At 41.4% G+C, this 14,504-nt stretch overlaps 1 protein-coding gene across 1 annotated transcript in view; it reads left to right on the top strand.

The window, feature by feature from the left end:
• The window catches only part of LOC310960133 (syntaxin-binding protein 4), a gene marked incomplete at both ends in the record, with an annotated part of 51,293 nt that overhangs the window by 31,751 nt on the left and 5,038 nt on the right, over nt 1–14,504 (top strand). The window contains 9 exons of the mRNA XM_083931752.1: nt 3,151–3,257; nt 3,443–3,584; nt 4,413–4,485; nt 9,829–9,917; nt 11,004–11,100; nt 12,109–12,236; nt 12,452–12,544; nt 13,263–13,355; nt 13,520–13,717. Of these exons, the coding sequence (XP_083787878.1) occupies nt 3,151–3,257; nt 3,443–3,584; nt 4,413–4,485; nt 9,829–9,917; nt 11,004–11,100; nt 12,109–12,236; nt 12,452–12,544; nt 13,263–13,355; nt 13,520–13,717 (1,020 nt within the window). The remainder of the gene's footprint in view (nt 1–3,150; nt 3,258–3,442; nt 3,585–4,412; nt 4,486–9,828; nt 9,918–11,003; nt 11,101–12,108; nt 12,237–12,451; nt 12,545–13,262; nt 13,356–13,519; nt 13,718–14,504) is intronic.

The following is a 14,504-nucleotide window of genomic DNA, read 5'->3' as shown; positions in this document are numbered from 1 at the left end:
TCTTCCGGCGGGATTCACTTGCATCTTGAACCCTTCTGCACATATTGCTGCTCCAGCTTCCTCTGCTTCTCTCTTACCAATGCTATCCTCCTCGCCTCCTTGGCCGCCCACTCACTGTCAACTGTGGGCAGTGTGACAGGGAAGGAAAGAAGAAGTACGGAGGGGAGAGACTACAGAGAATACAGGAATATGCACTTGTGTGTAGCAGATGTTTCTTGTTGCATATGTTCTGTAGGTTTTTACATTATTTCCCTTCAAGATGCCCGTGAGTAACAGAAAATCACAAAGAGTGACTCAGGGCAAAGAATATATCTCATAATCTCTGTGGAGAGTTGTTGAACGCTATTTTGTACCTTTTGGTTTTAGCATCATATCATAGCGGTATTACATGTTTAGATTCACTCTCTCTTCATGAGTTGAATCAGAAATGTCATGTTAGATTGAAATGAGTGGTTGGGGTCCGTCATGTAACCTTTTGTCCAATTGTCCTTATGATTGCTTAGTCTCGCTCATCAAATTTCAGCCAACTCTTCTTCTGATATCTCCGTTTACCATGATGATATTAAGAGGTGATAAGTCAGATGTTGGGTCCTCAGCTTGTCCACTGCCCCAGAGTTCCCAAAAAGCAGTTAATGCAGCATTAAGTCAATAAACTGATCAATTTTGACAAAAATGTCACCTTTATATGTATAGGCCTCTTGTACATAAGGTTCTGACATTTTAAATGTCGTAGCCATCTCTCAGGGATGATGCAGTTCAGCGGGCATTTATGCATAACAATTCTTTTGGCCCATTTGTTTCCACTGGCCTGCTCCAAAGCCCCAATAACAGATGGGGAATAGCATAGGGTAGTAAGACGGCACGCAACTGTGTTAGAGACAGGGCACGGTACACCACTGCTGTATGTCCACACTGTTATTAAGTCTCTTCAACTCACTCGTGACTGCACACTAATGCCTGGCTCTATTACAACAGCTACTGACACTCACTCTTCTGCTTATGGAAGCAGGTTGTCCATTTCCTCTAAATCCCAACTCTTAATCCCCTGTGTCATATAGGAAGCAAGCTAGCATTTCATGTACTGTGATTTTCTGTATGGGATGAGTCAGCTGGGGGATGTTGCAGCCATGCATTAATCACAACTGTAGCGGCTATTTTTCATTTCATTACCCTTTTATTTAACCAGGAATATTCCCATTGAGATTTAAAATCTCTTTTCCAAGGGAGTCCTGGCCAAGACAGCAGCATAAACATCCAAGTTTCACATTTAAAACCAACACACACTAAACATGATAAATCAACAAAATAAAACTGCATCAAAAATAAAAAAAAGCAGCTCAGTGCTCAGAGACAGTACATGTGCAAATTGTATTTAAAAAGTCATTAATCCTGCTTTTGAAATGGTCCGTGCTGATGAGGGATTCCAGTTTGAAATGATCCCGTAGTTTATTCCAAGATAGGGGGGCTAAATATTTAAAACGATATAAGGTGACAAAACCCTGCTTACTGGGTCCTACCGGAGCAGGAGATCAGAAATATATTTTGGCCCTGAAACATAACATTTATAAACCAACAGAATAATTAAGTCTGAGAACTGGACTGATGTGATCCACTCTCCTGGTATTAAAGAGGACTTAGTAGCATTCTGAATCAGCTGCAGCTGTTTAGAGAAACCCTTAAAGATGACATTACAGTAATCGACCCTACTGGAGAACAACAGGTTTTTCTAAATCCTGCTGAGACATTAGTATTTTAATCCTTGATATATTGAGGTGATAGTTTGCTGATCTTGTAATTGATCATTTAATAATCTTCCTTTGGGTTCAGGCAATTATTCCCATTTCCTTTGTTTACCTGGAAAAACTTCTGCCACAGTTTTCAGTGCACCTGCTCAGTGTTTGTATTGGACCATAGTCATCTGATCATAATATGAATCTGTGGGTCATCCACATAATTATGGTGAGATATGTTGTGGTTTTCTGTAATCATTCTGCACTGTTTTATTGTGTAGCTGTTGAAGACCAAGAATTGAGCCATGGGGAACTACATATCATTTTTGTATGTTCAGATATACAATTTCTGATCAACACAAAGTAGTTCCTGTCACTTTGTCAGAAAGTCCCATCTTGTTTTCCAGTCTGTCTAATAATATGTTGTGGTCAAACGTGTCGAGTGCAGCACTGAGATCCAATAAAGCCAAGACTGAAACCTTACCATTGTCTGTTTTTTTTTAAAGATGTATTTATTTTTGGCAGTTTTTAAGCCTTTTATTATATAGGAGAGACAGGAAATGGGGTGGGAGAAAGCGAGAGGGAGAGACAAGCAGCAAAGGGCCGCAAGTCAGAGTCGTACCACGGCTGCTGCCTCAAGGACCTTCAGCCTCTTTACATGGGGCTAATTCTATAACCACTGGGCCACTGGCCACTACACAATTGTCGGTTCATTCATGACATTAACACGAGTGGCCAAGTCTTGACTGTTAAAATAGCATTTTCACTAATCTCACTTAAATATGGGGAGTTTCATATTAGCCTGGAATTAGTCCTTAGTAGGAGGTCTAGACTATTGGGGCTTAATAACTGCAGTTTTTTGGCCTTGTGGTAAACCGCCTCAGAGATGAGAAGTGTTGACTCACTAGAGAATCATGCCATGCAGGTGATAATATGTTTAAAAAACCCTGTAGGGAGACTATTGAGGCAGCAGGATGAGCATTTCAGATTTTGCACTCTTGCTAACATGCTAATTAAATTGATTTTAAGTGGACACCATACAGACCCTACGAGATTGTGCAGTAGCTGATCCCTTTAATCATTTATATCACTCACTATACCTGTAACGCAGTATGTTTTTATTGTCTTAACGCTTATGTTTCTGATCCATGTCCCACAGCCATTGTTACAGATTGAATTGTCTCTTTATATATTTTTTGAGTAGGTTCAGTTTAAAGTATTGGCCTGAGAACAGTGGAAATAAAAGCAGAAACTGTGACAAAAGTTACACAACTGCTGCAGTGGAAAAGAGCTGATTGAGATAATGTTGACCAGGTGCTAACTTTCTTGTAACTGGCCCAGACTCTCATACACACCCAGCCCAGGCACAGGCCAGGAATATTTAGCAATCTTGTTTTTACTCAAGTTTCTTTGCGTGCAGGATGGACGTCTGAGGCCTGGAGATCAGCTCATTGCCGTTAACAAGGAGTCCTTGATAGGTGTGACCCACGATGAGGCTAAAAGCATGCTGAACAAAGTCAAAACCAGGTGGGTGGTGCTTGTTTAATCAGTAACTCAAAGGTAAGTAACATCTGTGTGTCTCTGGAAACTTTAATCACAGTGGGGATTAGTGTCAACTATACAAACTGTCACGGCCGTCTCTCTTCCCTCTACTTATTTATATGTCACTGTGTACATACTTACAGTTTTTTGTTTATGGATTGTGTCTCCAGCCAAGACAGTGCTGTGGAAATAGCCTTCATCCCAGGGAAAGGACTTTTTCCAAGCAGCACATCTCTCCACAACGGGGTTCAGCGAGCCGCAGGAAACAGCTACAACGCTGGACGTTTAAAAGTCCACATCAGATCACCAGAGGTCCGCTATGATTCGTTTCAGGCATCAAAATCAGACCAGATTATGTCAAGGTGTTGGACATTCTGTCAGGGGATTTACAGATGTTGTGACATTGTATTACTTTAGCAGGAGAAACAATTATGAAACAGCATGCGCCGGATTTCACAGTGAACCAAAAAATAATTGTGGGTTTATAAAATGCATCGTAGGCTCCCATATCAGCGTACTCAAAATGTAATCAATAATGTAATCAACAATTTACATTAGGGCGGCTGTGGCTTGGTGGCAGAGTGGGTCGTCCTCTGTTCGAGAGATTGGTGGTTCGATCCCCATCTCCCCCCGGTCCACATGTCGAAGTGTCCTTGGGCAAGACACTGAACCCCGAATTGCTCCCCGTGCTGCGCATGGGTGTGTAAATGTGGTGTGAATGGTTAGACCAGATTAGATGGTATGTAGATGTCCACTGCCATCAGTGTGAATGTCTGTGTGAATGGGTGAATGTGACAGACACTGTGAAGCGCCTTGAGTAGTCAGATGACTAGAAAGGCGCTATATAAGTACAAGTCCATTTACCATTTACATTTGAAAGGAATTAGAATGGATCATTTGCATAGTAGACGATTCTTCTAGACAAAGCTTATTCAATTTCATCATCATTAAATGCTAATTTAATTGATCTATTCATAACAGGTTTGCTCAATTTACCAATGTATGATTTAGTTTGGATTTTACTATGTGAAAATCTAAATGTATTCCGGTGCCACACTCCAGCCTCCACACTGATCTTCAGTAGCGGATGAATGATGAATTTGCAGTTTAAGTGTTAATATAATCAATGTTTCTTTGTAGATCTGTACAGAGGAGCCAGCCCCAGTGTCCTCACCTTCTCCTGACATTTGCCCACCAGATATTCATATTTCAGGTAAACACCTCATCATACACTCTTTCTCGTTGTTTCCCTTCCAGTTTTTTCTCTTATTTACCGTTCCTCCGCCTCTGCTGCTGAGCCGAGTGGGCTGTTGGTTCACAGCAGGACTGGAAGTACTAAGAACCTTTTCATCAACGAAAAAGTATTGTGTGTGTGTGTGTGTGTGTATAAAAGCCTGGTATCTCTTCTCACTCTGCGCCATAGAGCTCCATTGATGTTAAAACCACATCAATGAGCCACAATTTTGCACTGGTTGACATGTTCCTTTATAACAATTAACACACTGTAGTGTGACTCAATCCCACATACACTGTCCCGCTGCCCTCAATACTAATTAGAGCACCAAATAGGGATTAATCCACAGCTGTAAATAGTCCCCAACAAATGCACTGTTTCTTTCTGTTTTAATACTATATATATATATATTTTTTTTTTTTTTTTTATTTTTTTTTTATTTTTTTTTTTTTAAACTGCAGTAGCCACCTGTACATTATGTATTTGTGTGCTGTTTTAACCTCTTCAGTAGAGACCGATGGGCTTGGGGCTGAGAGTCACAGTCAGCTTAATAAAATATTCAGACACAAACACAGTCTTGGTTTTGATCATTTGAGGGGGTTTGATTATATATAAGAGAATTATAGACTATGCTAGCCTTCTGCTATTAGAAAATACACAATGATGCATGTATATATATACTTTCTTTATTAATTGGTGGTTATTATTCCTGTGATGATCACTGCTCTTGGTAAAACCCCCAACCCCCATTTCATTCCCTTAACCACTATCATCCACCCTTCTCACTATCTTCCTGTTTGCTTGTATAATATCCTTTAAGGAGAAGGGCACTCAGAGAGCACAGACCTCTACCAAGGCATCTCACAATGTTAAGGCTGTGTGAATTTTCCCAGTCGGGGTCTAATTTTTCCGATTATTCTGCCACCACATGAATGCAGCACATGCCACATCTCAAAATGTCATCAGAAGTGCAAAATTATTTATGAATCCATTCCATGATTCTGGTACACTCCAAAACTGATCGGGTTCTCTCTTGGCCCATGCTTCACCGTTCCACCAAGTTTCATGAAAATCGTTACTGTAGTTTTTCTTTAATCCTGCTGACAAACAGACAAACAAACGGAGCTGAAAACATAACTAAGCAGCTGTGCCACAAAATAACCTTTAAATGACTATAAAACACCTGCCGAATCAGAGTTGAGATTTCAGTGATTTGTCCTCAAAGTCTAGGAAATCACACACACATGTACAGTGGATAAACCCATTTGATCCGAGAATGAAAAACGGGGAACATTTGCTCCCTCCCAGAGATTGGAGATTATGAGGGGAGGAGAGGATGGGATTTAATTAAAAAAAAGACAGCACGGGGGACCTCCGAGTGTACAGGAATACGAGGGATCATGAAAAAGTACCATCTTGAAAATAATGGATGTAGTTATTGTTTCATCCTTCCGCTTATCGCCGGTGTTTCTGCATCACAGCTGGAACTGCTGTCCTGGTGCTTTCAAGTCAGGTCAGGGAAAACAGTAGAAAACCGGTGTGATCATAAACACTACATTGCGTAACCTCAGTTTAGGTATTGTTAGATTAAAAGACATGTGGATTTTTAATGTGTAACAAGTGTTTTACTGAGGTCCAACCCGCGTGCATGAAAACAACATAGTTTTACTGAGGAACCTAAAGGCAGAAAACAATATTAAACAGGCAGTTTTTAGTTCAAGAGAGCATGCGTGACGATAAAAATGAAAGACCAGGAGCTCTAACGTTAAGGGTCGTCTGTGGGTCCCAGCTCAACGCCACCTGACAGACTGGCCCAATCCTATTGGCCTGGATTACCCCAGTCAAGGTTATTTTCTAGGTGCTGTGACCACTTAGCTCACATCCAGACTCTTATTGGTTAAGCCAGTTGCTAGCCATGACAGATGTCAGCAGTTTGCGTTGAGGTGAGCAGATAGAAATACTGTCCGGATGTAGTTTTTACATAAAAGAGTGACATTGACTCATGACAATAAATCATTTAAAAAGGCTTCATTCTCGTTCAATTATGGTGAGAAAGGATGAAGCCTTGACGATTTAATCCCAATTTAGGTATAGTAAAGTTTAGTCGATCTGCACAGCGCTGTGTCAGTGTTGGAGAAAAGTCTGGCTGCACAAGTTAACAGTCTGGCATGTTTGTATGTCTTACCATTCACAGTAATCTTGGACGGCACTAAGCCCCAGATGCACTAAGGGTGTCATTGCAAAAGAAATAAATGGATGTAGGGGAAGGGGGGAGAACTGCAGGCCTCTATCCCAACAGTCGACATCACAGTCGTTAGTAAGAATAAGTAAGGTTTACTTAGATTGTCCTGCTGCTGGGAGGCACCTGTGCTTTAACGTAAGCCTCCTCACTCCACTGGTGACACTGGGTCATGCATAATATTCATCTACTTGACTCTGCTGAGCTCCCAGACGGCCCGACGTTCCTCTTACCTCTCATCTCTTATCTCTCATGCAGTGTCTGACCTGCTCTAAAGCGCAGCATGGGGACACGTCATCAAAGGCCTTCAATCTTGTTAAGGAGATAAACGTAGTGGTGTGGGTATGTGTAAAACCCTATTTGCACGCATCTATCATCACCTGGGGTCCTACTCAGCGGTACCTTGATGCACTGGTTTAACAGGGATTAAGTCGCAGGCGAGTACAGGGGCAAGTACAGTTTCCTGTGCTCAGCTATGATAAGCAGCATACTTAGTCTCGCTGGAGTTGTCTATATTCTGACCTCTGACCTCCACCAGGATAGCTATCCGTGTGCACCTTCTGTGTGTGCCAGTTACTAGTCAAAGAGGTACTGGACAGTTTACACTGCAAGGTCATTTTTTTTCTGACTTATTATATTTAAAGTTGTAATCTATAAGATTTGAGATACATTGTTTCTTGCGGCCTCTTCGGCTGTAAAATGTAACTGCAGGCAAGCCTGTTCTGTCAGAGCCCTCCATCTTGTCACGTTCAAGGTGAACTCTTTTGTAAACTTTATTGAAACACATTCACCTCTACTTACGGTCCGTCCCCTATATGTTACCCTCTTAAATCCATACACACACACACATGTTCCTATATCTTACACTTCTGCCCTTACTACAAGCCTGACTCAAGTTGAAAGTTCTCGATTTCCGATTACAAGTAAACGCAGCATTACCGTTAGTGACGAGCTCGGCCGACAGACCAACCGCTGTCAGCAGCGTCACTAACATGGAGGCTTATTTACATCCAGCCCGCGAATGTCCCCACAGACACACAGATTGTATTACTCAGCAAAAGGCAACACGTGCGTTCATAAGGGGGTCACATGATCAATCACCATTGTTTTAAATAAACACAAATCACTCTTTGATAGATAGTAACTTAAAAGAAAATCAAATAGATCCAACCTTAATAGTTCAATATTAATTAGGTTTATATGTTAACATGCTACCATGAAATTATATCCTTATCACAGTATATCTTAATGATGACACTTCAAATTTGGATCAGTCAATATGAGTTAATTGTGACTCGACAGTGACTGCAACTTGCCGGCAACTTGAAGTTAAGGGAGACAGAATGGTTTGTGTTTGTATCTTTCCCGGCTGTGAAACAAAAATGAGAGCTTAGAACCCAGAAGCTTTTCAAAGGCTGCCATTGCGGTAAGATGACGGAGCTCTGATAAACCAGTGGCTTATTGTTTTGAATCTGGACATTGAGGCGCCAATCGAGACGCTTACGCAGAGGGATTACTGTGTCTGCAGCAAACATTTTGAAAAGGACGACTTCATAATTCCTAGGAAAGCTTGTGACCCAAAGAACCCAAAGAGGGCAGGCTTGAAAAAGAATGCCATAAGTTAGTCTTTCTAAACAGTCTTTTAATAAACTCCAGGTTCACTAACTATGTTGTTGGTGCTTTGTTTTCTGTGTAGGGACTCTTCTCATGCTGCTGCAGAGGATTGCTGTTATTTTGTTTTAATGTCTTCACCTTGCTGCCCCGAGCGAATCAGTGTTAGCCACGGCCAGTTGTTAGCGACTCCCCTGAATATCTCTGTTAATAATTCATACATGAAAAAATTGTCTTGATGACTTATTTGATGACCGAATTTGCCGAAAAAGACCCTTGGGTGATTTTACCCCGGAATTTCAGTTTAACTTTATGAGTCTGTGTGTATGTTTGTCATCATGACAAAATGTGGTCCTGCAGACACCATCTGTTGTGGGAATTACCGCAGAGTACTTCACCAAGTGTTTATACTGTACGTCTGTCTGTGGCTAGATTCTGCCACCACAATAACGTCCCAGCCATGCAGGATACATTAAAGGTGTGTAGTTGAGATCCAAGAGATTGAAGATGGCTGTGGTCTAAGCAGGGGAGCAGGGGTAGGATGAATGAAAGGGGCCATTAACCTGCAAAAAAGGAATACGACTTTAACTATGGCAGTCTGACCTGGCTTGCCTCAACATATCATGATATAATTTATGCACACATTTTATATTGATCTTTTGTAGATATTTCTAAACTAAGATTTCTCACGAAGAGTCTTATTCTCAGGTTTACACAGGGTGCTTTGAAAATATGCCATTATTTCACAAACTCAAAATCTAATAGGTTTTGTCTATCATCACCTCCAGTCAGGGGTGGGGGACGGGAGTAGAGGGTGCAAATCCTTTGGATGAGATGAGGAGCAGGGTTGTTTCTGAAATGAGTTCATACCCCGAGCAACAGGGGGTGTGCAGACACAGACACTCAGAGGAAAGGTTTGCGTAGAAAGCAGACACACAAATCTGGGACAGACAAACTCATCAAATTAATATTAGGCATTGGCTGTCTGCCCTCCCCTCCCTCACTGCTTTCCCTCACTCTCATCTATATAATCATCCACCTTTCCTCCACTCCTCTTTTTTTAATCATCTGCTTTTCATCCCCCCCACCCAAACACACTCACAGACACACACTCACACACACACACACCTCCCCTATCACGGCGACTTCCACCAAATCCACAGAGAATATCTGTCCATCCACTCTGATATTACAGATTATCCAATGATATTTCTCCTCCTGTTGTTTACTAAGTGTTCTGTGGCCTCACATACTCTCCCCTCATCCTGTTTAAAGGCCAGTAGCCTCTGCTTTGATATCTCCCACAGATAGGGTATTTTCAACAATGATTTTTTCCATACACATCCTGACTCCTGGTCACTGCCTTCCCTTTTGTATGCAACAAAATCAACCATTTAAAAAAAAAAAGTATCTTCTTCTTCTTCTTCCCCCTCTTTTTTCCACCCTCCTTTCTTTTTTTCTCCGTTCTTTAGGTTCAACCAGCCAGCGGTCACCAACAGGGGCCAAACCTAAGATAACACTGGACCCCTTCATACGCCTCAAATCAGACAAGTTAGACTTGGTGAGTCCTGCCCTCTGGGTAAAGTGTTAAATATATTTCTCCTGGCACTTCTTGGTAAGTGCATGCTCATACACCTTTCTATCTCACCCGATTCACATGATTCTCTTATCTAACACTTTGAGACCGACCAAATGACAAATACTGGTTGCTAGTATTCACTATTATATTATTGTTGATGGTGGTGGAGAGCACTGTCTAACATAGGCTGTGAGATCTGATGATTGTGAAGGACACAGCACATCATTTTCATACTCAAAACATTCACAGAACCCTTGTGACCTGTATGGAAGATTCAGTCTGTTTCTGCACTCATTCTTTCGGGGGTTTTAAAGAAACTCCATGAAGGGAATTTACACGGATGATTCTTCTTATTCTGATTCACTTGCTTGCAACTTTTTCCACCCCCAAGCTCTCTCTTCATCTAATTATTGATCTCTCTCTCTGTCTCACAGTCTCTCTCTGCTTGCTTTATCACACTTGCACTCTTCATCTGCACATTATTTTTACACTATCAGCACATTCTCTTACTGCCCCCCACCCCCCAACCCCCCGCCCTCCAGCTTCCCATCTCTCTGCTGATGGTCTCTATTTTCCTCCGCCTCGTACTCTGACTTTCTGTTGCTGCCCTCTGTGCAATTTTGTTATTCAGCTTTGATTTTAATTTAGCTCAGCCGTAGGTTGATCCTAATCTACCAATTCATTAATGGGATTAGAGCGACACAGAGAGTTTAAATGTCGAGTACAATTCTCTCTTGATCTGTTGGCTCTTTTGCGAGACAGAGACAGAGACAGAGACAGAGATGGATTATGGTTATATTTAGCTTTGAGATCTACTGGAATATGTGAGCAAATGTGATAAAGGAAAAAAGCCAATGAAAGAAGATGAGAAGGAGAAACAGAAAGTTTTAAAGTTTAAGCCAAGTACAATATTTTACAATACTTCCTCATTAAATGAGAGGGCAGCTTACTTTGTTTAAGGGTGTTTCTCATATTTTAATTATTTTGTTACAAAACAGACTATTTTGATGACAGTTTATAGTTCTTCTTCTTCATCTATATTTATTTTTTTCTGACTCTGTTTCTCAGGCTTTGTCCTTCCTCGGGCTGGATGTCACAGAAGAGAAGAGGAAGAAGTTGAGACAGAGTCTGATCACAGACCCCCAAGGCACTGTGGCCTATGGAGGTGAAACACACACACACACACACACACACACACACACACACACACACGTACACACACACACACACACACACACACACACACACACACACAGAGTTCCAGTTGGTTCAACAGCAAGGTGAAATATCTGTGTTGAAATCCTGTCAAATCACAGGCTCCGTGTGACGGCTACACGTCACTTACTGGTTATGTCACTTGAGTTTGGTGTCACATTGTGTCACCATGAAGCAGCTCTGTGTCTGTGCGTCTGTTTGCAGCCAGTCAGACAGTCAAAGGGCTGCATTTCCACGAATCTGTATGCAATGCTCTATAACTGTCATTTGAAACAAAGCTATGCAATGAAATGAAGGTAATGAAGTTTAAGTTAAGGAGCATAAGCCAACGTTTTTTCAGTTTGTTTTTTTAATTTAAGGCCTGCTCTACACACACAGACACGTCCGCTACAGAATGATCATTTCACCTTTGCAGCCAGGTAGCCTTCCAGCTAGCCTTTTAAGGCTTCTGATTGGCCAACATCTTCTACTTCTTCTATGCATGACTGGCTAACATGGCTTCAGGGCTAGGGGTATATTGCTGTCTGTTGGTTTGACATGCACATGCCATTGCATCACTGTGTTTTTCCATTTCATTTGGACAGCGAATTGTTTGAACAGTACTTGTGTGGACGGGACCTTTTTTTTGAGAGAGGAGAAGGGAAAAATCCTGTTAACCAAAATACCTGTGTACATGTGGATTAGGCCTGACTGTAAAATGTTCCAACTGATCTTAGATGAGGCCATAATTAAACACACTTATGATTAAACTTTAGCTCAAGATATTTAAAAAAAAAAAAAAGTAAGACAAATTATTAATAGCATAAATCAACATGTAAACTTTTATTTATTTATGTCTGTATGAAACACATATCTCTTCCTAGATGTATTATTTGGGGTTCTCGTAGCCACGATAACCTTTTCTGTCGGGTTCAACATATCAATTATTTTCTGTCTGTGCTTGTCTGTCCACTCTCAGACTTCGTGGAGGCCACCCGGAACATTTTCCAGGAGAACCTGGAGGAGATAGGGTTAGGGGCCGGTCCCTTCATGTTTTCCTATCACGAAGCAGCTAGTTTGATGGACACATCTGCCTTCCACTCCCCTGTAAGCAACCCTCACAGCAGATACAGACAGACAGACAGGCAGCACATATCGTTATTACATTATATTATACATTATATTTGGAAAAAAAAAAGACCAAATCATAGTGGTTAGTTGTTAAAGGCTGGTGAAGACAATTTGTTGACTTTGTGAAAAATAGTCATAAATGTGTGTGTGTGTGTGTGTGTGTGTGTGTGTGTGTGTGTGTGTGTGTGCAGACATATGAATCAGAATGCAGCTACAGCAGTGAGGAGATGGAGCAGTTTCAGACAGAGGTGAAGCAGCTGCAAACCCAGATGAAGCAGCTCAAGGTGAACACACACACTCACACAATGTGTTCGCTTTTTACGGCACAAAAGACTGAAAAAAGAATGTTATTCCATCGAGTAATCGGAAGAATTTTTTTAATTTATTGATATATATATATAATTTTGCGTAAAAATGTATTATAATTTGCGTTATTTTGCAAAAATATATATAATGTCTGTGGTAGGCAAATAGATTAATTTAGAAAATGAATTAACGATATATTATGAGGAAGAGCGACTCGCTCTCTCCTGTTTACCGTAACAACAATGAACATACAAAACGCCACACACACGACACATTTCCTCAAACAATACTGTAAAGACTGATCAGGAGGGGTGACGTTATGTTTATCGTTCATGAAAAAGTAAACACAGAGGCATTCACGAGGACAGTTAACGTTACCCATTCTCTTCCTGTGTCTCCGTCACCACGGCAACCACCCTCCTTAATGTGTCTGTTGGCGTACTGTGTTGCTCATACTAATTGCCCCTAGTGGGATAAATAAAGTTAAAATTGAACTAATCTGGAGCAACTTCAGTTTACTGTCTTCCTCAAGGACACTCGTGTGAAAACAACTGACATTTGTCATATTGTAACTAAATAAAATGAGCAATAAATGAGGGCCAATGGAAATGCTACTCTGTTATATGGTCTGGTTTCACCGAGCTATGGAAGGCTCAGACCCTCAGACCTAATGATTACAACTGTAAAAACCTCCTGGGCTTCATCTGCTGCCTCTCTTGGCAGGTGATGCTGAAGGACATGGAGCACAGCAAGAAAACCCTGGAGGATGAGCTGCAGAAGACCTCAGAGGTGAGAGACGAACCTGGGCAATGCGTGGAGACATGTTATTTAACATCAGTTTGGATGTTGAAACCAGTTTTAATGCCTGTGAGATTTATTCACAAATGTGATAGGAAAAACTCAGCTGTAGAACTCTGTTGCGTCCAACACGAACATTCTGCTATCCTTCTCAGAAAGCATGTTTGACTGTGGAGGAGAACACCCGTCTGAAGAGTCGTCTACAGGCAGCGGAGGCCGAGGCAGGCCAGCGGCACGGCAGTAGTGCGGAGCAGGACTACGAGGAGGTCATCCAGCTGCTGGAGGCTGAGATCAGAGACCTGAAGAACCAGCTGACCAGCAAGAGGCAAGCACGAGGAGCGGAGCCTGGCAAGGTGAGTCGCAAGCATTTAATGGACACTTTCACGATTACAAACCAAATGCTGTGGAAATGCTGGCAGTGCATACAGATGGACGGTGTTTGGCTCGGCAGATAAAGGTGGATTTCGGACCTCTGATGCTCTGATCTCTGGGACAAACATTGTTCATCTGCACACTCACACACACTGCCAGGACACATAGCTAGATTTAAATCATCAAAATATATCTCTCATTATTTCTATTGTGCATTGTATTCTACTTCTTTTCTTACAACATTTGAAGAGGAAATACTGTACTTTTTACTCCACAACTTCAGTCTGAGTGCTTTAGTTACTAGTTCCTTTGTAGATTTGGAATTTACATACAAAGCATGTGATCGACAATTAAAATACATGCCCGACAATAGAGAATGTGAAATTAAAGGTAAAGCTGCAGTTGGAATGAACTTTGCATTGACCAGCTGCACCATTACAATGCTGATTACGTGTTAGGGCATCAATATTAATAATACTTTCCCAATAATCCCAATAATAACTCTGAATAAGTGAATTATACATACTTTGAAATACTGCCCTTGAAAGCCTGTCTATAACGTTAATTTTAGAACTGTTGTTGTAGTTAACTCAGCTGATATTGCGTTTTCGGTCTGTAGGGGCGGGTAGGCTGTCAATAGGATTGTATTGATACTACTACTCTTCGATACTCTTGGATAGATTCTTAATCAATACTCTTATGTATTGATGTCCAAATGAAGCTTCATGAACCATGAGTTGTATGTGTTGAGCCCACTAGATGGAGCTC

This window comes from Echiichthys vipera, assembly GCF_963691815.1.
Source record: "Echiichthys vipera genome assembly, chromosome: 17".
Taxonomy (NCBI): Eukaryota; Metazoa; Chordata; class Actinopteri; order Perciformes; family Trachinidae; genus Echiichthys; species Echiichthys vipera.
This window is presented reverse-complemented; position numbering and strand designations above follow the sequence as displayed.